The sequence below is a fragment of the Phaenicophaeus curvirostris genome, chromosome 1 (assembly GCF_032191515.1).
Source record: "Phaenicophaeus curvirostris isolate KB17595 chromosome 1, BPBGC_Pcur_1.0, whole genome shotgun sequence".
NCBI classification, from domain to species: domain Eukaryota; kingdom Metazoa; phylum Chordata; class Aves; order Cuculiformes; family Cuculidae; genus Phaenicophaeus; species Phaenicophaeus curvirostris.
Window position 1 is genome coordinate 32,181,282 of NC_091392.1, and position 23,739 is coordinate 32,205,020.

The following is a 23,739-nucleotide window of genomic DNA, read 5'->3' on the forward strand; positions in this document are numbered from 1 at the left end:
TGAACAAAACCAAAATAAATATAAGAATCCATAAACTATTTCTTATCCTTTATATACATTTGGTTTTCTAATTAGCAGTGCTAAATAGTTACTTCTCTTGAAACAATGAATGTACCTTGAAAATTCAAAAATGGTTCCTGTCACATCAATCATGGAGCCAAATACCTGAACTGCGCATATGTAGGGTTAATCTTTAAAATCCGTTGAATAAAACACGTGTTAGGAGCCAGAGTCAGCACCATTGTAATTTAGAGACCAAAGTATCAATCTTGAACAAACAAACAAAAAAATCGGAAGCTAATGGACTGCGTGGAATGGATGTGTAATTTGTTCTGTAGCAAGTGACTCCAAATTCTGTTACAATTCCATTCTGCTTTAATTAGAGTTCCTGTTTTCAAAGCTTTTCTTTGGGTGAACATACTGTATTGCATTCTGGAGATGATGAAGGAATGAATATCTAACTAGAATAGTACACAGCTAAGTACAATGTGTTCAGCATTTGGGCCAAAGGCAAATGGAAAAAATAAACTGAATACTGTAAAAACTTGTTAAAACCCACTATACCTTATTAATAAACTTTAAAAATACTTACAGTTCATAACAGTATTGCATAATATATAATCTGAATAGTAACTAGTTTAGCTGTGAAAACATTGTTTTATTTTCTTATTTAGATTACCTTCGTCAAAGTTATGGGCTGTCTATGGACTTTAACTCACCAAATGACTATAACAAATTGGTGCTTTCACTGTTATCTGGACTCCCAAATGAAGTGGACTTTGCAATTAATGTATGTACTCTTCTTTCAAATGAAAGCAAGCATGTTATGCAGCTTGAAAAGGACCCTAAAATCATCACTTTACTGCTTGCAAATGCTGGAGTGTTTGACGACAGTAAGTATATAATAACATTTTTGCAAAAGAAAGAGTCAATACCTGTGTCTTTCACAACCCTTGATAATTAAAATGTTTTTAATTTATTGCACTATAATATACATATATCTAGTTTTACTTTTTACCTGTTCCACAGTTACAGTTTTTATCAGACATTACAAATAACTTTAAGTGAGGTAATTTAAAACAGTGTTATGTAAGAGTTTGGTGAAATGTAAGAGTTAGTTTTTCCATGAGAGTTAAATTGTTCAAGGTGCTCAGATTTACAGCATCGGATTTTCATCTGCTCGTAGCGTGTTACTGATTTCTTCTGAATTTGCAGGACCATGCTAACTTTTCATAATCCTTTTGTTGTAGCTATCACAAATCTGAAGCTTACTGGGCAATCTGAAAAGAATGACCCATCAAGATATTTGTCTTGATACTTTGCTACACATTGAACTGTAGTGAAATTAAGAATAGAAAAGTCAAGGGATAAAAATCTTAATCTGAGCTTCAGAATTATTTTGTATGTTAGCACACAAATTTTAAAGAAGGTAGATAACAGCAAAACACTTCAGTATGAGAAATAAAATCTTCTGACTTCTTCAGTCTGACTTCTTCAGTGCTTGTTTGCCTTTCTGTCGGGGGGTGGGGTGGGGGGGTGGGGGGGAAATAAGTTGACCCTAACTAGCCTAAAATCACAAAAGCCTAACTCCTGTCTTGTAGTGGTGAGGAGGAAATATTACTGATTTTATGTACTGAGTTTTTTGGTGTTTTTTGTTATACTGAATTTCAGAAATTATCTCTGTAAGAAATTGCTCAAACGAGCTTTTTCAGCTAAGAATATTTAAGTCTGCTACTACAGATGGTCATACCTGTTTGAGTATAAATCTCCTTTGCATGTTTAAGCACAAACATAGTATGGTATGTTAGAGATTCTGTTCTAAAAATCTGGGGAAGAATCAATGTTAGACGTTGCATACTGGTTTTTTGTCATGAGCATTTTTACATATTGATTTGTAGCTTCTCCTTCCCCCACGCAGAATTGCATTACTGTTTTCTGTCTTTTCTCTTTTGTTTTTGTTATGTACCCACACCCTTCAGATACAGTTAGATCTCAGTCATTTAGTGTTTGTATCTAGCCCACTCACAAGAACTTTCACAGAAAAATGTTTGCAAAGAAGCTGAAGTGAAACTTCGTCCCTCATGTTAGTGATTCCAGGATGCTTACTCTCTAGGTTTTTGAGTTTGCTGTCACTCCCCTGTTGTTTTGATGGAACTTCTGTAGATGTAGGAATTTCTAAATAATTTAATCAAGTTTTTTTTGTTTGATTTTTTTTTTTTGATGTTGCAAAGGTAGACAGTGTCTTCTTAACTGGGACTCTGAACACCGGCTTGTTCCATAGCTGGTCTGTATTTGTATTTCTCATGTTGAAAAATAGTTGAGGTAAAGCCAAGAGGAATGATGAGCATGTAATGGACTGTCTTTTTTCATTCCCTGAGGAAAAAATAATTTTTCATTATACCTGATTACATCGGCTAGATAGATCCAGGGAGTGTTCTGGCAACATGGTGTTTACTAATTTTGAAACATAAAGCTTCAGTTTGAAATACTTACGAACTTCTGTATTATAAATAATGAAGGTAAATCTGTCAGGCTTGGTGATTAAATCTGTAATTAGCAAATTCAGGTAGTATGCAAATACTGTCACGATAATTTCAGGTGTAAATGAATGATAGATGATTAATTTTATTTAATATGGGGTTTAGGTTTTGGCTTGACTATAATCAAGGTTTTATTGTTGGTATTTATAATGCGCTGTTTCTAGGCAACAAGAAGCATGTTTCAGCTTCCCCTCCCTCCCCCCTTTATATTATAATGTTTGAATGGCATTTATATTGCCTGTGGTAGGGCAGCCCTGGGGGTCTGGGCATGTATGGTACCCTCAGTTTGGTGTGGTGCATGAACGTTGGTTTGGATTCTGTGAGTTGAAAGCTGATGTGGTCTTGGAACTGAGGTTTGTAGTATTTTGCTCAGAACAATACAACATTGTGAACAGAGATATTTAAGTGTAACTTAAATGTGTCATTCGTTCGTTACAGCACTGTTACAAGACAGAGTGGTTTTTGATTGACTTTTAAGTCTTTGAGTTAGATGGACTGAGGAGTCTTTGCCGCCTTTCGAAGAGTGATAATTAGTAAATTTGTGGCAGTGGCTCCACCAAACACTCAAAAATGTCTGTTGAACGTCCAGGTTAAACACTGAATTTTCATTTGAATAGTGTCAAAATCTCAGTGCTACTAGTACGGTTTTTAGAATGCATTAGTGGGAATTTGTTTAATTACTAAAGCTGTGTTTACAGCTTCTGCTGTGCACCTGGAAAACCGTTGTTGATGTGAGGTTGAAGCTGAGCAGTCATCTTGACTCATGGAAAAGACCTCTGGAAAAGTTTCTTGTGTGTTGCTTAAAGGGTTCACAAACTAATCGATTCCTTATGGACTACTCATTGTCAACCTAAACTGTAAAACTGCAGTAGCAGTTTATTAAATGACTATAGAAATTACAGTTGGTTTATGCAATTTAGGACAGGATTTATTTTTTTAATGAAGAGGAAACACTGGAAGGGTCTGTAGTGTTGTTGAATCTTTATTTAGTTGCTGGATTAGTAATAATTCAAAGAAAAATGTTCTTTTTTTACTCAAGTTTTTTTTTTTATGCCTGAAGCTTTAGGATCTTTTTCTGCTGTATTTGGAGATGAATGGAAGGAGAAGACTGATAGAGACTTTGTTAAGGTAATTTTTAAATTATTAAAACACATTTGAACTGCATGTTGCTGGTATCAAACCCTTAAAGGTAGAAAATTATAAGATTATATTAGCATGGCTTTTGATTTAAATACAGTAGGTCACTATATCACTGTTGTCATAAAATGTTTGGATAAACAGGAAGACATGTCTTAAGAAAAAACAGATGTAGGCAAATTAATAGAGAAGTTCCGCGTGTTTTTTTTTAAATAGCTAATATGTGTGAGGAAGAGGAAAACTGGCCAACATATTTTGCAATAGAAAACAGTGCTCTATGTTGTTTGTTTGTTTGTTTGTTTAAAAAAAAACCTGCCATGGTCAGTAAAGAAATGTTCTGGAGTATGAAAATTAAGTCTAAGGATAGGACAAATTTAAATAGGTTAGCAATGTTGTGAGTTTGTTTCAGTTGAACTGTTTTTGCCAAGGCTTTTTTATCTTTCCACTAGAGGGCATGATCTACTGTACAAGTAATGAAATGAGGTAAAAATATAACTGAAGTTTCTTTGTATAAATACTTCCTCTTTATTCTAGATGAGTATTTTGAGGTGAATGAGAGCATGAAATACATTATAGCAAAAAGAGGTTTGACATTTCAGAATATTTGCTATGATATACGATTTCCTTAAATTGAATTTCAGGTGATGATTATATGTCCAAAGTAGAAGAAATCTAGATTATTTTGATAACTTATGCTTTCTGTTAAGTAAAAATGTGAGGCGATAAGCAGCAGATTTCCTTATGGAATGACAGCTGAGTTTGTGCTCAATTTCTGAATTGTCTCATATACTGGAATATTATAGAGAAATGTTTGATAGGAGCTTTTCTATTTGGCTTTTGCTTTATTTTTATGCAATTCAATTTTGGGGCAAGTTAGGCCATAGGAGGGCTAGTTATGGTTATAATATCAGTGAACAGATACCCTAACCAAAATTTCCTGGGTAAAGCTAAGAACAAAAAAGGTAAGCTCTCGTGTTTGTTAGTGTTGTGATATACGTTTTTTGTGAAAAAAAAAATAACATCTTTATCTTTGTTCTTTGTTTGCAGAAACAGAAAAAGTACTGTTGGTTGAGTTTTGGCTTGGGTTTTTAAAAACACTTAGCATTTCTGTGTTGACTTCAGCCTAAACTGTCACAGGCTGTTGCTGATCTAGAGCAGCAACAAGTGCCATGTCAAGATCTGTAAACATTTACAATTACATAGAATTCTAATTTATTTTATGTTCATTAATTATATAAACTGAAGTAATGGTGATAGATAAGGGCAGATGGTTCTGATAAATGTTTTTAATGAAGTGTTATGTAGAACCACTGTAAGTGCAATAAGGTTTACTAGTAAGGAAATTGGATGCTCTCCAAGATTTATTTTTGAACATTACAACATGTATAGTACCACTCTGTAGTGAAATACTGCAGAAAGCATGTCAGAAACTGCAACAGATCTAAAAACATCTCTAATGCCAAGAATCCAGATTTTTCAGAACATCTTACTTGAAGCATTTGTTTGACCTTGCTGCTGGAAGTCCTTTATTTGTACTGCAGCTGTGGCTGTGTCAGAACAGAAATTGGGGAGAGCATTACGGGAGCTTCGTGACGTAGGAGAGAGATTTAGTTGGCAGATTAGAGATTGTGTATCTCTTTTTTTAAATTTTCCTTTATAATTTTAAGATTAATGGAATATTTATTGAGTGTTTGTCTCTCCTTTCACTGTCCACTTCATCTTTTTAAAAATTCTTCTTTATTTGTTTGGGTTTGATTTTGCTGCCAGTTGTCTGTCTTGATTTTATAATGTTATCATTCCAGTTTGTTTCTCTACTACAGTGGCAGCAGATTAGAAAATTTGTGTGAAGATTAAAATGGAAAAAAAGGTTGTAAGTGGCAGAGGAAAAATGCAGAATTACATATTAAAGTCTAGTGATGGCATGAACACACAAATGTTAGATTCATAGGTGGTGTATGTAGAGTGGTGAATGCAGTTTCTTAAACATATTAAATGTGAATTCTAAACTAGTAGGAATTGAACTGCTAAAAATTTTACTGAATTTGTAAAAGCTACCCTTAGACAGCAGTGGATTTTTCATGTGTTGGAGTTTTGGGGTTGAGGCAGTGGGATAGCAGAGGAGCATTAGAAATCTTGAAGCTGTTCTGAAAATGGTTCTCAGGGTTAAATTCAGGATTCATACAGAAATCGTAAACAAAAAACCAATATTGAAAGTGTAGTCTTTGTTAGCTGGAAACAACTTTTCAAATGCTATGAAACAAGTACAGTCTATGAGATATGTTTAGAATATTTGACATTTCATCTATATAGCTACCCTACTTTTTTTCAAGCTCCTCCTCCTGCTTATTGAAATATATCAACATAAACTCGGAACTTTGGATTTTATAGACACATTTGGTCTCTATATTTCAATGTCTTTATGCAGATACTGGGGGTAATTTTAGAATTTATACTAAAATGCCTCGTGAAAGTTTTTAATGTTTGCTTAAAAGAAGCCTAATTTTAATTTTTAGTTTCTTAATATTTTTAAAATAAGTTTTTAATAAGAAAAATGTCTGTATATTTTTTCTTCATTATTTTTTTCTTCATTTTGTTTTATCTTTGCATGTTAGGAGTGATAAAGCATCACCATTAGTATTTCTCCCACTCTTAAAGTTCTACACGATAACTACTGGCTGTTCGGTAGTCAGTCAGGTCTTGAGTTCTGTATTAATTTATCATGAAGAATTTGTCAATTGCTTCATCACCAATGCATTAATTTTGTATTGTGCTGCTCTCTAATTTTGACTTAAAATCATTCTACTTTACATATGCAGTATTATGATTTTTTTAGAACAGTTTACTAGCTTGGTAATGTCATATTCACAAGCAAAGGAGCTTGCCTGTTTAGGTGTGTGCTCCAACACCACTGCTGTTCCATTTGAAGGTAAAGATGAAAAACAGAATGTTTCTTTATGCTAAACTTCGAAGGAATCAATTAATATTTTTTATTCCCCCCACATCCTTACTGTATTATAAAAAGCTGTTTGGAAAACTTCTAATTTCCATTATCTTATCTGCAGCACTACATATTTTCTCACTTTCTACAATGCTTCCCTCTAAACTGAAACAGATATCTTTATTAGTCGGCAAATCTGTTCCATTAATCATCAGAATTTTAATATCATTTTAGTTGAACCTGCTGTTATTCCTTATAGCCATGTTAATTTTTTGCTTTCTCTCCTCTTGATATTTCCTGGTGCTGTCAGTATGCTTAAAATCAGATAGGTTTAGCTGTTTTTCCAGGTATTTGTGCATGTCTCCAGCAGCTGCCCATTATCTGATGATATGAGTAATTGCATTAAATTTCTTCATGTGCCATTCATTGCTTCTTACTTCAATTTAAGCATCTGAATTTCTGTTGTTGGACTTCTTGAGGCTTCTTCTAGCTGTAGAGTCCAAAAATCCACGTTTCGTGCTTTGTTAATTGTTTTCCAAAATGCTTTACTTCTATAGTTTCTTTTTTCATTTTCTCAAGTTCTTATTTTGTTGTCCAACTCTTTCTTCTTTGTGTAAGTTTAATAATGATTTTCTTTACTGCGCTTTTATTCTTTGAATCTTTCTCGGGTGTTATGTAAAGAGAGATCCTTGTGCATTTAAATGCCTGAAGTACTTCTCAAATGTTGTCCTTGTCTCACACAGGGATCTGTCAAGATGACTTGATTCCAATTGCTTGTATTTTTCTTGGACAATAAGTAGTCATGGTCATTGCTGCATTGCATGTTTGCAGACTCAACGTTCATTGTTTTTAGGGACAGTAATTTGGTTTATCAAATTTCCATTAAATTTTGTATAAACCTGTGCATTTTTTTTTCCGAAAGAACTTGACTACCGACAGTAATCAGATTGTGCATATGAATCAGGTTCTTTATCCATTATTTCTTAGCACCTGAGTGTCACATAGTCAAGCATTGTTTGTTTGCATCCAAATTTTAGCTTTTTATTCCTGTTACTAGTGTGTTATCATGTTCAAAAAATATATATGTTAATAACTATTTATAAAAAAGCTTCGCTGTTTAGTTCTTTCTTACTCATTTCTGTTGATATGTAGTATCCTATTGCAGCTATCCACAGTTTCTATTATAACAAAACCAAAACCCTTATAATGTTATTTGGTTGGTTGGTTGTTTTTTTACTATTGACTCTGCATTATTATTTATGTGGGAGTCAGGTGAAATCGTTTCTCGTAGCATCTCTCGGAAAAAAACGCATTTTTTAAAATGTTTGGACAACTTGATAATTTGATTGAGACTTTGATTGTCTTGAGCCAGGCTGACTTGGCTTTTTTAATTCCTTACATGACTCTACACCCAGCGTACAGAAGTAGTTTTGTCATTCTCTGAACGGAATAGTAACTTTTGTGGAGGAGATAGTTAACTCTCCTTTGTAATGGTGCACGCTAGAAGATTGCTTGATGGTATTAAGTGGAAAGTTGCTTTGCCTTCCATATAATTAGAGACAGTTAAGTCCTTCCTTTGCTAGGTGCTCACCTCAACTATCAGGTATTTGAGAGCTCAGTAGATTCATAAATGCGCATCAGGCTTCCATCTGTACATTGATTGTTGCAATATGCTTGTCAGCAGCTGAAGTCCTTGGGAAATCCTGACCCCTCCTGTAGTTAACAGCCCATCTCTAAAATAGATGCGTTAAATGCCACATGTGATAGTTTGTGTTTTACCTGCTTGGTTTTCTGAAAACATTGCTTACTGATAAGCTGTTGAAGTTACTGCCTTGTTGAATGGAGGATGTAGGACAGTATTTCTGAGGATTTTGGTGATATTATCTCTTGGATTATATTTGAGTTCTTTGGTGATATCACTGGAGCTTTTGCAAAACATTTGAAATCTTGAAATCTGCTAAGTGTTCACAGGAAGCTTGATTTGCTACTGCAGTAAACCTTTCAAGGTTCCTGAAACACCCATGACACATGCTGGCTTTGGGAATGCAGACTTACAGTTTTTAGCAAGCAAAAGACTCTGGGACACTTCCACAGGTAGAGCAGCGTTCTTGGTTATCACCTGCAGGGATTCTGTATGTAGAAATAAACACTCAAGAGAGAAGAAATATATATCTTCTTTAATTGTTCTTTTTGCAGTTGTATGATCTGCATATTCACATCTTATCTTTCAGATTCTCTTCCTTCAAGCTTTAAGAGCATTTCCAGATCTCTAAGACTCAGAGGAACTGAGGTTGTGAGGGACACTCATTATTCTGGTGTGCTTCACGTAGGTAATAGGGCTTGTACATATGCTGCAGGTATTCCTGAGGCAAAAATTCTCTAGTTTGAGTGGTTAGCATCTTATGCTCAGAGCATGACTGTATAGTGAGGCAATTTGAAGAGTAACAGTTATATGAAAGTAAATTTTATTCGGTGCCATGGCGTATCTCTTATTTTAACCTACAGAAAGGAACCATGCTCTGTTCTTTTCTGAAAAAGATAAATCTCGTCTGAGCTAACAACTCTTCTTTAGTAAGGGGAGACTTTCTCAGTTATTTAAGCAACTAATGTGGATCCAGTCTGTGAGTCTTAGGTGAGATGTACAGATTTCCAGCAATATATTCCTACCCTCATCTTTAGCCGTAGGGCTTCAAAGCTTTATCTTCAGCAATGTGTAGTGTCTTCATCTGTGAAAAATGTTTTAAATACTCATTGTCCATCCCTTTGAGAACATGCCCAGGATGGTTTGCCTTCCAGAAAGAAAACATTTAAAAACTTCTAGCACTATAAGTCGTAAAGGTTCAAATTTTACTATTTGGACTGTCATTAAGAGGTGAAAACACAGTGATGCTGTTTTAACGTTTGACATCAGTTTTAACATCGTATTGTGATTGACTTTAGCCTCTTTCTAAGAGATTCAGGTTGAAGGTGAAGACTTTAAGTCACTTCTCAAAAAAATTCTTAACTGATTAAACATCTTTAAAAGCTTCGGAGATTTTTAAGTAGCAGTGAAATGGAAAGGCTTAGTGTCTTCATTGCTTTTCCGGAAGGAAACATCCTGAAGGAAACATCCTGAAGGAAAGTGTGAACTGACTAATCAATTTCCAGACATTATACTTCTGTGTGCTGATTTAAAATAATGACCGAAGCCTCTTCCTTAAATAGATTCCTCCTCCAATTGTAAGAGTAGCTTGAAATGAAGTGCATTCTGCAAATTTTACCTGCATGCCTTGGTCTTCTGTGGCTTTTGATGATAGCCTCAGTACTAATTGGGAAAGTCTGTTTGTCAAAAAGAGTAGGAAGTTAGACTTTCATCTGGCTGTTCTTGTCTTTGCTAAAATGAGGTAATAATCTTCCCTGTGCAAGTAATCCTCTTCACTAAACAGCATTTGGATGTCATTATCAGCATTGCAGTAGAAAATAAAATTATTTTTCTTCCGATTTAGAAAATCTGTAATATTCTATTTTTCAAGAAAATAATAGTGTCAAGCTTGGTATGAATGCTGTAATTTAGTAATTACATTGCATAGTAAAATTTCTCCTGCTGTTCAGCTGGTTGTACTTCCCATCCGTCCCTTTTTATCTAGATTTATTTGTGGGTTTTTTCTGTCATCATAGCCAAAAGAAGACCTGTATTTCATTAGTGAGTCAAGGGAATGTATAATTTTTTATTAGTCAAAGGGCTGTTTATATTTGTATTATAATATGCACATTAGAATGTATATATAATTACATATTTCTGTATTAATATACATAACAATGTGCATTTTTATTAGCTCACAAAACTTAATCCCTTGATTAATTCTTGAATTTCAACAGGATTAGCAACATAACAACTGTTTACAGATCATGCCATATATTTGTAAAGTAATTTGAATTCCAGTCTGCTGAAACATTCTGTTTTGCTTATATTTATAAAGGTTTTTGGTGATGGTGGTTGTTGCTTCTCTCTTTTCACTGACTTATGATGATGTGGGAAACATAGGAGAAGCTTTAAAAAGTCAGACAGAAATCTGGCTGGTGTACTTCTAGGAGGCGCTAAAATCTACTGAAACTGAGAGGAGTCACCATCCTTTGCTTTAGGAATTGTCTGTAGGAGATGAAGGGGAATTAACTGTTCTTTTTTTCCCCACTTATACCTGCTGTAATTCTAATTGTGGAAAACTGTCCTTGTAGTTTCAGTATGTGCTTCAGTAAAGTACTTCTGTAGTAGTGTTGGTTGATCGTGAAGGCGTACTTCTGGTTCTTGAAAGGAAGACTTTCTTGGTGTATAGTATGGAACATCTTGCCTGTCATTCCACAAGTGAAAAGTAGTGTTACTATTAGATGAATCAAGGAACTAGGAAATTTTTAAAGGACAGTCCTTTTAATATTTGCCCCTCTATTCCTATCTCTTGTGAGCCCCCACCTAGATCATTGTGTCCAGTTCTGGAATCCTCAACATAAGAAGGATATGGAACTGTTGGAACGGGTCTAGGGGAGGGCTACAAAGATGATCTGAGGGCTGGAGCACCTCCCATACGAGGACAGGCTGAGAGAGTTGGGCTTGTTCAGCTTGGAGGAGTAGGAGGCTCTGAGGAGACCTTATGGTGACCTTCCAGTACCTGAAAGGGGGTACAGAAAAGCAGGGGAGGGACTGTTCACAAAGGTTTGTAGTGATAGGGTGGGGGTCAATGGCTGTGAACTGGAGAGGGGCAGATTTAGGTTACACGTAAGGAAGAATTTCTTCACCATGAGAGTGGTGATGCGCTGGCACAGGTTGCCCAGGGAAGCTGTGGATGCCCCATCCCTGGAGGTGTTCAAGGCCAGGTTGGATGGGGCCTTGGGTGGCCAGGTCTAGTGGGAGTTGTCCCTGCCCATCACAGGCGGTTAGAGCTAGATGATCTTTAAGGTCCTTTCCAACCCAAACTATTCTGTGATTTTTCAGTATTTGAAAATAATAGAAATAAAAATAATTAATATTTAAAGAAATGTCATCCCTTAGAGATTAAGTGTATTTTTAATTCTTTGTTCAGTTTTGGAAGGATATTGTTGAGGATATTGAAGTTCGTGATCTAATTTCTGACAGAAGCAAATCACAAGGTAAGACATTTTTACTAATCTTAATACATACGTGTTGGTAAATATAGCAAAGGAAGGACTAAAATTTATTTATTTACTTCGTAGATATTCCAGCAGAAGAATGGATTTGGGAATCCTTATTTCATCCACCTCGCAAATTGGGCATTAATGATATTGAAGGGCAGCGGGTACTTCAGATCGCAGTGATTTTACGTAATCTTTCTTTTGAAGAGGGAAATGTTAAACTTTTGGCAGCTAATCGTACTTGTCTTCGGTTCCTGCTACTCTCTGCTCATAGTCATTTTATTTCTCTACGGCAGTTGGGGCTTGACACGCTGGGAAATATTGCAGCAGAGGTAATGTGCTTCAAAACAGAACAATTAAAATATAATTTGAGAAAAGTATTACTTTAGTGTTAATTGAATGATTTTTTTTTTTCCTTGATCATTGGATGAAGCAAGGAATAAATTATTCTCTGAAATTGTAAATAGCAATTTGAAAACAGGCATTCGGGGTAAACCAAAAAAGCGGACTGCATGCGTCAGTTTGCTTTCATAGAATCACATGCAAAAGACTGACTATATAGGGAGATTCAAGATAGCGTGTAATTTCAGTGTAGTTTCCCAGTGAAAAGAAAGCTTCTTCACTTTAATTACAACCTTTGATCATAATTTTAAAGTAGTACATTTGAGGAAGGGGGTGGCAGGGGTGCCTTGTGCTGTGTGTAAGCTGGTCATACGCCACTTGGTATACAACCTGAGTCACCTGAGGCGTCCTTTTCTTTTCAAGGAGGTTTGAATGTAAGAAAAGACACTAATTCAGTGTGTCATATCATTGTGCAGATAAATTACACAGACTTTACAGGTAGATATGTTCAGATATTCTTCATATTTTAAATTGTAACAGATAAATTTAACATAAATAGGTCAGTATCAGAGGATGTGACTTGAAGTATTGGTCCGCTCCTGAATGATGAAAAATAGATGGTGTTTTCATTTACCATGCATCCAGGCTCTATTGAATAAGAGAGAGTGTTTCTTATTATAATATCCAAGAGTTCTGATTGAGAATCTGAAGTAGAGAAAAACGGGATAAATGTTTGGGAAGTAATATTTGTTGTTTCTTAAGTCCTATTCGTTGTTGGATATTAAAATATACTTGTGTATACTGTTGATAGCCTGGGAATAAAGTTATTTGTTTTCCTTATTCTGAGCACTGGAAAGAGTAGGTTAGAGTGCTGCTTCAGAGCAGAAAAGGAGGAGGGGCTCAAAATGCTTGCTACGATAAAAAAATCAGTATTGTGGTTTTGTGAATATGAATGCTGTTTATATGTACTGCATTTAAACATCCTGAATCTTATATTTTGAAATGCAGATTTAAAGATTTGAGCCATTAGCACTACATGGACAACATTACTCATAGATTTTTTTATTTCTTATCAGCTTCTTTTGGATCCTGTTGATTTCAAAACTACTCATCTAATGTTTCACACTGTTACAAAATGCCTCATGTCAAGGGATAGATTTTTAAAAATGAGAGGTAAGATCTCTAGCTATTCTTCTTGTTTTATTAGAATTGTAATTATTGCTGTTAAAAACTATTTTGTATTCATTCTTCAGGCATGGAAATCTTGGCAAATCTTTGCAAGGCTGAAGATAATGGTGTCTTAATTTGTGAATATGTGGATCAAGAATCCTATAAGGAGATCATATGTCATCTCACACTACCAGATGTGCTGCTTGTAATCTCAGCGCTTGAGGTGCTATACATGCTCACAGAAATGGGAGAAGTGGCCTGCTCAAAGATTGCTAAAGTAGAGAAGAGTATAGGTAAGGGAGAAGCAAAATCTATTCCTCTCACTTATATAGGAAAAAAGACTTGAGAATATGTCATGTTCAGTTGTTGAAAATGTGGCTTGATTATGTGTGTGTGTAGCTTAGGGATGGGTATTAGAACAGGAAGTTTTACTAGGTTGTACTCTCTGTGTCTTCAAGAAACTGGTAATGCAAATAACTAGGGAAGCTATAACTTCTGAAGCTTTTTTTTCTTGGTGGGATTTTTTTTTTAATGCCATGAGAGAAGTGTGAAAAAAATCTACAGAAGCGTGCAGAAGCTCATTATATTTAAACACGTGGCAATTTTAAAGCAAACCAGTATGTCCCAGGAGCATTCATTTGTCTTGTCCTAATGTCATTGTCGGTTTTACGTTTAATACTTTAGATACATTAGTATGTCTGGTTTCTATGGACATCCAGATGTTTGGACCTGATGCACTTACTGCTGTAAAACTCATTGAACATCAGTGTATTCAGCAAGGAGTTCCAGATGTCAGGCCACCAGTAATGGATCATGGTTCTTCACAGGCCCATGCAACAGGTGTTCCAGGTCAGTATCACTGCTACAGACCGTACTCTTTTACAAAATACTCTATATGGCATGTTTTATTTTTGCCTTCTGTAAGCTTCTGATTAATTTATGTAAGTAAATATAGCATTGTGCATAATGTGCAGTATCTTTTTCAGACACTTGTTCACAGAGCAGATATAAAGCTGTTTTAGGCAAAACTTTTGTGAAACAACTTTAAAAGAATTGGTATTTTTTGGTTGCTAATCTGAAAAGTTACTGAAAAGTACATTCCTTCTTTTAACTTGTTCAGTGGAAATACAAAGTATGCATTCCAGATTGTTCCCATGATTTGCAGAGAATTAGAGGTCCATTTTATATTGTTTTACACAGAATATTATTGGGCAATAACTTAGAGTATCTGATAGAACTGCAGAGTTGACAGACACACAGAATCACGCCTCTGTTGAAGCTGCTAAACAGCTTCTTGTGATGTGAACCAAACTTTAACTATTGTTTAAAGTTTGAAGTGTTTTTTTTTAATTGTAAATTAAATGTAATTATGATTAATTTCTGCAGTCTTATTTTGGGATTAAATACTGGCACTTCAGGAGTTGTTGGCACAGCTGACTATTACTGGTCAAGGGGAATAGCTCATCCTGTCTTTACTAATAAAAGTGCATAGCAGTATACCACAGGTGCACACAAGAGGCAACATAGCAGCTTGTCTGGGGAAAAAAATAGAGAAAGAACTACTACAACAGACACTGGCTTACTTGTCCAAATGCACTGTTTCTGGAAGGGGTGTAGGAAGGGGTGTAGTGTTTCATCCCAGTGAAAGCGACTGGGAAAGAATGCAATTAAATGAATGAGTGAGATGTGACTACAAGGAACCAAAGTGACATCAGAACAAAATCCTTTACATTATATTTGCTTCATCCTAGGAGCTGGAAAAATAATCACTGTATGTTTGTGCCTGTTCTGGTGGTGTATTGTGCCACTCTTAAATCATACTCAGTACTCTAAAGTACTGAGATAATGGCTATGAATCTGGAAACTGTTACTAAGTGATTCAGCAGTGGTTCTGGCCTTGGCACACCCTGCTTCGCTTCGGTAAATTGTGGTGCAAATCTGTAGTCTGCTCAGCGCACCTTTGTGACTTGCCTTAGCTGCATGCGTCCTTGCTTACAAATGCCAGAGAAACTGTACCAGTGGAAGTTATGAAGTTGAAGTGCTTCATTCAGGAGAACAAAAATGGTTTCAGCAAGGCTTTTTTTTTTTTCTTTTTCCTCATTGTCCACAGCCTCCAGGACAGCACCACATGTTGCTCCACCACCGGGAATAGTAGAAATAGACAGCGAGAAATTTGCCTGTCAGTGGTAAGTGTATATTTCTCTTCAAATACTTCAATGAAGAAAAACAAAGAAAACCACCTGTAACTGTGTGTAACAGAATTTTCTAGCTTGCTTCTATTTACTGTTAGACTCATTTTTCTGGGAAGTACAAAGCAAAACCATTCTGTCATTGCTCTGAAAAAGTATGAAAGGAAAAACTCAACCAGAAGATTCACTCTTTGACAGTTGATACGTGAAATTTCTTTTTTTCTCTTTTATAATAGAATTTAATTTGATTTTTACTCTGATCTTGATTTTATTCGTTTTTTAAATTGTCATGCAGCACTGCCTGTTCCATGAGTGTTTTCGTCTGGTAGTGTGTTGCTACATTACTGCACCAATATAAAAGTAATTCTCAAATTATGGATCTAGGCCCTGCATAACTCTGATGTGATCATTGTGAACCTCAATCAAGTTAAGGAATATCAAAGCCATTTCCATCCAAATTCTCTTGCTTTCAGCTAATACTATTGTTGTCAGATTTTTACAGACCAACTATTCTGCCTGTGGTTCTCATTTTCAGAAAGATCACCCTTAGTCTACTATTTGACTTACGTAGTATACCAATTTAGAATGTGAGTAATAATTGGTTCCTGATGAACTGTTCCACCACTGCTGCTTCACAACTCAGATGTTCATCAATTGACTTACCGATCAGACAAGGGCCTTCAAGATAAAGTGGGTAGAACTTGTCAAAGCTTAGTGTTCTAGGTCATTCTTTAGTTTTACTTACAATCAAAGCTTTGCTGGAAGTGTATAGGGGGAAATACTGCAGGTTCTTGTTAGCCAGCTGATGCTACTCCCATGCTTCTGTTTGCACAGTGCAAAATATTATTAATGTGTGCTGCTAACAGTCAGAGCTTTAACGTTTAGGCATTTAAATGGGGAGTCCTAGGGCTGGTATTGTCACAGCTCACTCTAGTAATCTGTAAGTTGTCCTCTAGCCAAACGTAGTTTTCTAGGGTGCCTTTTTAATTAATGGAGTGGGAGATTCCTCCAGTCATAAAATGAATTGCCTTTACCAGCCTAATTTCTGATGAGATTATGAATTAGTTCCTGGTGCCACCTTCTCTCTGTTAACTATAGAGAGCACTAGACTGCTAGCTTTCAGTAATAAAGTTATAGGCAAAGTAGATTTTGCGCTTTGCATAAACTGTAAAATAATTCTGACTGTTAAAGCAAGTATGGATATGTACCCTGCTGCAACTGTGTGTTACTATCAAAGGACAGAAAATACCAAAGCAAACCGTAGAGCATCGTATCAGGAAGATTTGGAATGTCTGCTTTGTTTTTGATTTTGTGTGCTTTTGCAGCTGTCATTTGAATACTATTATTTCATACTTGATTTTCTCCAGTTAGTCTTAGGTAGATACGGGCTAGTGAAAAAAATTAACTTCTGGTCCTGAAAATTATTCTTAAATATTAACTGTGTTGGCAAAAAAACCCAAACAAACCCAAAAGTGTCAAATTGAGGGTAGAAGAGTAGCCTCTTCCAAGTGTTTTCAGCATTGCTAGTGTAGGATGTCTTACATTCACATAGATTTTCCAGGTATGTTTTAGTCATTGCTTCCTATTGAAAGAAAATGAGTAAATAATAGCAGTAAAATTTAGAAGAGTTACTATCTGTTGGAAGCAGCAGGAAGACAAGGTATTTAAACTGACCTTCCTGAGTATATTATTAGCCAGCTTAGCCTGAGCAGGAGTCCTTGTAAGGTGAGGGCACGTGACAGTGAAGTGCTAATCGCAGATCCTATTTCACCATTGTAAATCCTGAATATCTTTAGTTTGCTGGTACCAGTGATAGTGTGTCAACCTAATATGGCTTACCCAGCTGGACAGACATTTGTCTGATACACCACATTTAATTAATACCCAGTCTTTCTGTTATACACTGTGATCTCAATTTTTGTAAAAATAAAATTCAGCTGCAGAAGAAATGGCATTAGGCTCACTCTTTACTGGTTGTGACAGAATACAATTTAAAGAATGTAATAATTTGCCTTTTCTCTTTTGAAGCAGCATCTAGTTCTATTGGGAGTATGAGATACTACAAAGAAGAATGCAGTATAGTTTTCCAGAGTGTTAGCACATACTGTAAATCCTGACAATTTAAAAAATATTTTTATTCTATCTGAGCCTATGTTCTGGTACTGGTATTTGAGCATTGTGTGAGATGTTACTTATTCCAATTTTCTGCTGGGGATGAGCCATTCCCTTTTCTCTGGGTTGGAATAATTGATCTGAAATAAAATTAAACCAATAAAAAGTTTTCTTCTCTCACATCTTCCTGGTTAGGGGTTGGATGGACTGCGTGCTTGTGGAGAGTCTATAAGAGATACAAATACTTTCTCTCTCTGGAAATGGAATGTTAGGCAGAACAGGTTGTTCAAGGATTTTATTGATGTCTGTGTAATGTGGGACTCCAGGAATGACGATGTTTGTGCTTGTGTATGTAGTCTCTCTGAATCCCAGTCCCCTCTCTCCTGCCTTCCCTCCTCCATTCGAATGACAGGGTTGAGATGATTTGACTTGTATTTTAAAGACTGCCTTAAATCAGTTAACAAAATCTTGGGTTTGATACAAAGGTTAACTTTAGAAAGTAATTTCTGATGAAGAACTAGCTAGCATTCAGTTCCTCTTTTACTAAAGTAGAATCATTAATAAGTAAGTAATAGAGCTGTGGGGAGGAGAGTGCCAAATAATGCATTCTGTTGTGGTTTTGTTTCTGAATATAGAGTAAAAATGCATGTGTAGATACTATTTTGCATACTGCATATGTAAATAAGGTGCTGCATGTAAAACTGATTGCATGTGTTGGATTCACCATATAGGACCCTTAAGCAGTGAGAAGGAGAAAGTACAGAACAAACATTTGACAAGACAGTATACTGAAATGCTATTTTCCACGTTGTTATTGGGTCTCAAAAATCTGTGATGCAGACAGAAGTGTTTTAAGAACCCTTTTAAAAGTGCTGCCTCTGTATTTTGCTTCATAGTTGTTTGTTTGGGTTTTTTTTATCCTCAGGTTGAATGCACATTTTGAGGTGAATCTTGATTGCTCTGTCTCTCGAGCAGAAATGTACTCTGAATACCTCTCTACCTGTAGTAAATTAGCTCGAGGTGGAATCCTAACATCAACTGGATTTTATAAATGTCTGCGGTAAGACAAAAATTCATGCAACAATAAAGAAGCAATTGTATGTGCTCAATATTAACCTGTAGCTTTAGATTTCTTTCTTTCAAGTTGGGCTTCAAAGACAACCAGTTTTGAAACTTTAATCAAAGCAGATGTTTAGAGTTTGTTTAACTTTATTTCCTTCTATTTCAGGATCTTCGATAGGGGTTTTTCTCTGCTTGTAGTATATTAATCTTTCTGAAAGTAATTTTTGGAGGTATTGTAGTTTTTACTTACCTTGTATGAGATCTGTTGGATCTGCTAGTTCTTAATGATGATTACTTTGATGCTGTTGGAGAATCCTGCTGTATTACAAAGATGTGGGTGTTAGTGCAGTTAATCTACACACAAGAGCAGTTAATTAAAACAAAAACATTGTAAGGGAGTTGCATTATTATGTTTATTAACATAGATTTATGTTGTGTTTGGCAGGACTGTCTTTCCGAATCATACAGTGAAGAGAGTAGAAGATCCAAGTAACAATGGTCAAGCACATATACACGTGGTAGGAGTGAAAAGGAGAGCTATACCACTTCCCATTCAGATGTACTATCAGCAGCAACCAACTCCGTCTACCCCAGTTATCCGGGTTGATTCAATTCCTGACGTGTCTTCGTCTCCTTCGCCAGCAGGTTTTTAAATTAATTACATATCAAGTATTTTGCATTGATTCTGAAATGACAATAAAAGACAAAAGTTTTTGAAAATAGCTTGGAAGTGTTAGAAGTCATGGCCATGTGTTTTGATTGATTTTATTCAATAATGGTAGGAATAGTCATATTGCAGTATGTACTTGCATGCCATTCTAGGATTTGACATGTAACCTACAAACTTTCCAGTCAGCAGACAAGCTGTTGTTGCTGCATCATTAATTCCGATGCAGCATAGCTCAGGAGAGAAACTGCTTCAAATAGAAATACAAAATCAAGCCTTGGATTTTTAAAAAATGCGTTATGTTGATGTGTCCTGAAATAATTTTTGCTTCCAAACTTCTACTGTGTTTATTTCAACAGGAATCCCACATGGGCTACCGAGCGTAGGAAATCACTATCAGAGGACCCCTATTAACCAGTCTTCAACTTTGACAGCAACACAGATGTCTTTTCCAATTCAAGGTGTTCATACTGTGGCACAGACTATTTCTAGAATTCCACAAAATCCTTGTGTTCATACACAGCAGCAACCGAATGCTCCAGTGACTGTTATACAGAATAAAGGTCCAATATCCTGTGAAGTAGTGAAGGCCACAGTAATACAGAGCTCTGTTCCCCAGTCTGCAGTTCCTGTTACTATCGCTGTAGGAGGAACACCACAGGCTTCTAATCAAAATCACAGCACTACAGGACAACAGCCGTCTGTTACTGTTGTAGGTTCTCAGACGTTGCTCCACCACCAACCTGTAATTCAACAACAGTCTCCACTGCATGCAGTGGTACCAGGACAGATACCTTCAGGCACTCCTGTTACGGTAATTCAGCAAGCTGTACCTCAGGGTCATATATTTGGCAGAGTACAAAACATACCAACATGCAGTTCGGCAGTTTCACAGGGTCAACAGCTAATCAGCACATCATCACAGCCTGGGCACACATCATCTCAGCAGTCCTCTGCTGGTAACCAGCAACAAGATACAGTCATCATAGCTCCACAGCAGTACGTCACAACCTCTGCATCCAACATTGTTTCTGCCACCACAGTTCAAAATTTCCAAGTAGCAGCAGGGCAGATGGTCACAATCGCAGGTGTCCAGAATCCACCAACATCTAGGGTAGGGTTTCAGAATATTGCACCAAAGCCTCTGCCATCTCAGCAAGTTCCACCTGCTGTGGGACAGCAGCCGATGCAGCCGCAGCAGCAGCCTCCACCACCATCCCAGCAAAGTGTAGTGTTTGTAAGTCAGCCAGCTCAGCAAGGTCAAACATACGCACCAGCCATTCATCAAATAGTGCTTGCTAACCCAGCTTCTATTCCCGCTGGTCAAACTGTCCAGTTGACTGGTCAGCCAGGCATTACTCCATCTTCTTCACCATCCCCAGGTCCAGTTACAAATAACCAAATCCCTACAGTTATGTCACCTTCATCTACCACTCCTCAGTCACAAGGGCCCCCTCCTACTGTCAGCCAGATGCTTTCTGTAAAGAGACAGCAGCAGCAGCAACATTCACCAGCAGCATCGCAGCAGCAGGTACAGGTACAACAAATGCAAGTTCAGTCACAACAAGCTAATACAGGAGTTGGCCAGCCTAACTCTGGTGAGTCTAGTCTGATAAAACAACTGCTTCTTCCAAAAAGAGGCCCCTCAACTCCAGGGGGGAAGCTTATACTCCCAGCTCCACAGATTCCTCCGCCTAACAATGCAAGAGCTCCTAGCCCTCAGGTGGTTTATCAGATGGCCAATAACCAGGCACCAGGTTTTGGAGTTCAAGGACAGTCTCCAACTCAGCAGCTGCTAGTTGGACAGCAAAATGTTCAGCTGGTCCCTAGTGCAATGCAGCCCCAAGGGGCAGTACAAACTGTACCCCTTTCGAATTTACAGATATTGCCAGGCCAGTTGATCTCAAACAGCCCAGCAACTATTTTCCAAGGGACTACTGGCAACCAGGTTACGATAACAGTTGTGCCAAATACGAGTTTTGCTACTGCAACTGTGAGTCAGGGAAATGCAACTCAAATCATTGCTCCAGCAGGAATCGCAGTGAGTGGAGCACAGACAGGAGTTGGGCTACAGATGCAAACTCTTCCAGCTACTCAAGCACCTTCAGCTGGACAATCACCGTGTACTGCTGCTCCCCCGTTCAAAGGTGATAAAATAATTTGCCAAAAGGAGGAAGAAGCAAAGGAAGCAACAGGTTTACACATTCATGAACGTAAAATTGAAGTTATGGAGAATCCTTCCTGCCGAAGAGAAGCTGCAAACACCAGCAATGGGGATGCAAAAGAAAATGAAATGCAGGTGGGAAGTCTTTTAAATGGGAGAAAGTATAGTGACTCCAGTCTACCTCCTTCTAACTCAGGGAAAACGCAGAATGAGGCCAATCAGTGCTCACAAGTCAGTAATGGGCCATCATTAGAAATGGGTGAGAATGGAGCTCCTGGAAAGCAGAACTTTGAACAAGTGGACACACAGGAAATTAAAAGTGATTTGAAGAAGCCCCTAGTTAATGGAATCTGTGATTTTGATAAAGGAGATGGTTCTCATTTGAGCAAAAACATTCCAAATCACAAAACTTCCAATCATGTAGGAAATGGTGAGATATCTTCAGTGGAACAACAAGGGAATTTGGATGCCACGCAGCAAGATACTGCCAAAGGTGATCAAGGGGAAAGAGTTTCTAATGGGCCTATATTAACTTTGAGTAGTTCACCTGTTGTAAGCGGTACACAGGAGGCTGCAAAACTGTTAACCCAGCAACTTAGTGGTACCAACACTGATTTACCTAATGGACCTCTAGCTTCAAGTTTGAATTCAGATGTGCCTCAGCAACGCCCAAGTGTAGTTGTCTCACCACAATCTACAGCCTCTGTTATACAGGGGCATCAAATCCTAGCAGTTCCACACTCAGGACCTAGAGTGTCCCAGTCTACTCTGTCATCCGAAGTTCGGTCTACTAATGGCACAGCAGAATGCAAAACTGTAAAGAGGCCAGCAGAGGATAATGACAGGGAAACTGTTCCAGGAATTCCAAATAAAGTAGGAGTTAGAATTGTTACAATCAGTGACCCAAACAATGCTGGTTGCAGTGCAACTATGGTTGCTGTGCCAGCTGGAGCGGATCCAAGCACTGTAGCGAAAGTAGCAATAGAAAGTGCTGTTCAACAAAAGCAGCAGCATCCAACCACCTATATACAAAGCATGGTCACACAGGTATGTTGCAGAGTTCTTTTTATGTTTATTCTGTGATTCTGACTAATGCTGTGAAATAATGCGAGTGAAAATGTGAACTCAGTTGTTATTTCTTGTATGGTATTTAAAATATTTGGAAAATTATAGTTCATCTTTTTTCATGGACTGAAGTTCAAATAGTTTGCATACTACTTCAATGTCAGTGACAATACTAGAATTTAAAATAGTTTGTAGCTTGATAATACACACTAAGAAAAGAACTTCTGCTTACTGATTTCTTCCCTAAAGGGTTAACTGTTCTCAAAACAACAATGATTTGCTGTATGATCTTGTAAAAATGTCAGTATTGTTCTGCATTTTTTTCTTGGTTATTATTGCTTACTGAGGGGCGGTTTTTTTGCAAGTTAATCACTGTGGCTGCATCTGGCTTGCTGAAATAAGTTGAAGTTCTTGCATTTAAAGGTGGCCTTCAAAGGGTTGCTTCAGGGGCTCAGTATAGTCAGTAGAGGGTATCGTTTTGTAGGTTTGTTGCTCATGTTTGTTTATTACAAAATATTTGTAATGGTTATTTTATCAATAAGATAAGTGTGGAGGAGGGGAGGTTCTGTCTGGCAAACTTTGGAGAGGGCATTTTTCTTCCTTGATGAAAATTTTTTTAGCCATTCGAAAGTGGTTACTCCCTAACACTTTACTAGGAATAAGGTGTGGCCATCATTTGTATGAGTATTAATAAGTGCAGATAATTATGTTTGAGATCATTCCAGTCTCTATAATTTATTTTAGTTTTGTAGATGGATAGAAAATCTCTCTCCAGGAAATGTTCCTAATCTGAATAGGAGCAAAAAAAAATTAGACTAGTAGGTGTGGCAATCACAGAGACAGACCAGAGAGAGGAAGTGAAACCTTGAGAATATGTTAGTGCATCTTGACCTTAAAGCAAAGCAGGTGATTTATTTCTTACCTTCCTCTTTTGATTCTTAGTTTGGGATTTTCTTTTTGATGAAGTAGCAGGTATAGACCTTACAGATTTAGACAGAGCTAGAACTCTGAATTTGACAAATGATGGAGTGCTACTTCTTTTTCTGTGGCAAGTTTGGTGTCTGTTGCAAGATCTTTTTACTTCCTTCCTCTAGTTGTGAGAAGTCAGGACTGACAGTTAACAAGTTTTCTTTCTTTTCGTTCTTCGCTTTTTTTCCTCCAACTGCCATACTGCAGAGTTGTGTTCTTAAAACATCTTTGAACTCGCTCATAAATTTTCGCTTAGGTTT

General features: G+C 36.9%; 1 protein-coding gene across 2 annotated transcripts in view; it reads left to right on the forward strand.

The window, feature by feature from the left end:
• The window catches only part of ARID2 (AT-rich interaction domain 2), a 106,807-nt gene that overhangs the window by 62,042 nt on the left and 21,026 nt on the right, over positions 1-23,739 (forward strand). For both annotated transcript variants that reach the window (XM_069852058.1, XM_069852067.1), the window contains 11 exons: positions 675-893; positions 3,601-3,668; positions 11,670-11,736; positions 11,821-12,071; positions 13,158-13,254; positions 13,335-13,544; positions 13,936-14,100; positions 15,362-15,437; positions 18,478-18,612; positions 19,060-19,259; positions 19,641-22,492. In XM_069852058.1, coding sequence (XP_069708159.1) covers positions 675-893; positions 3,601-3,668; positions 11,670-11,736; positions 11,821-12,071; positions 13,158-13,254; positions 13,335-13,544; positions 13,936-14,100; positions 15,362-15,437; positions 18,478-18,612; positions 19,060-19,259; positions 19,641-22,492 — 4,340 coding nt within the window. The remainder of the gene's footprint in view (positions 1-674; positions 894-3,600; positions 3,669-11,669; positions 11,737-11,820; positions 12,072-13,157; positions 13,255-13,334; positions 13,545-13,935; positions 14,101-15,361; positions 15,438-18,477; positions 18,613-19,059; positions 19,260-19,640; positions 22,493-23,739) is intronic.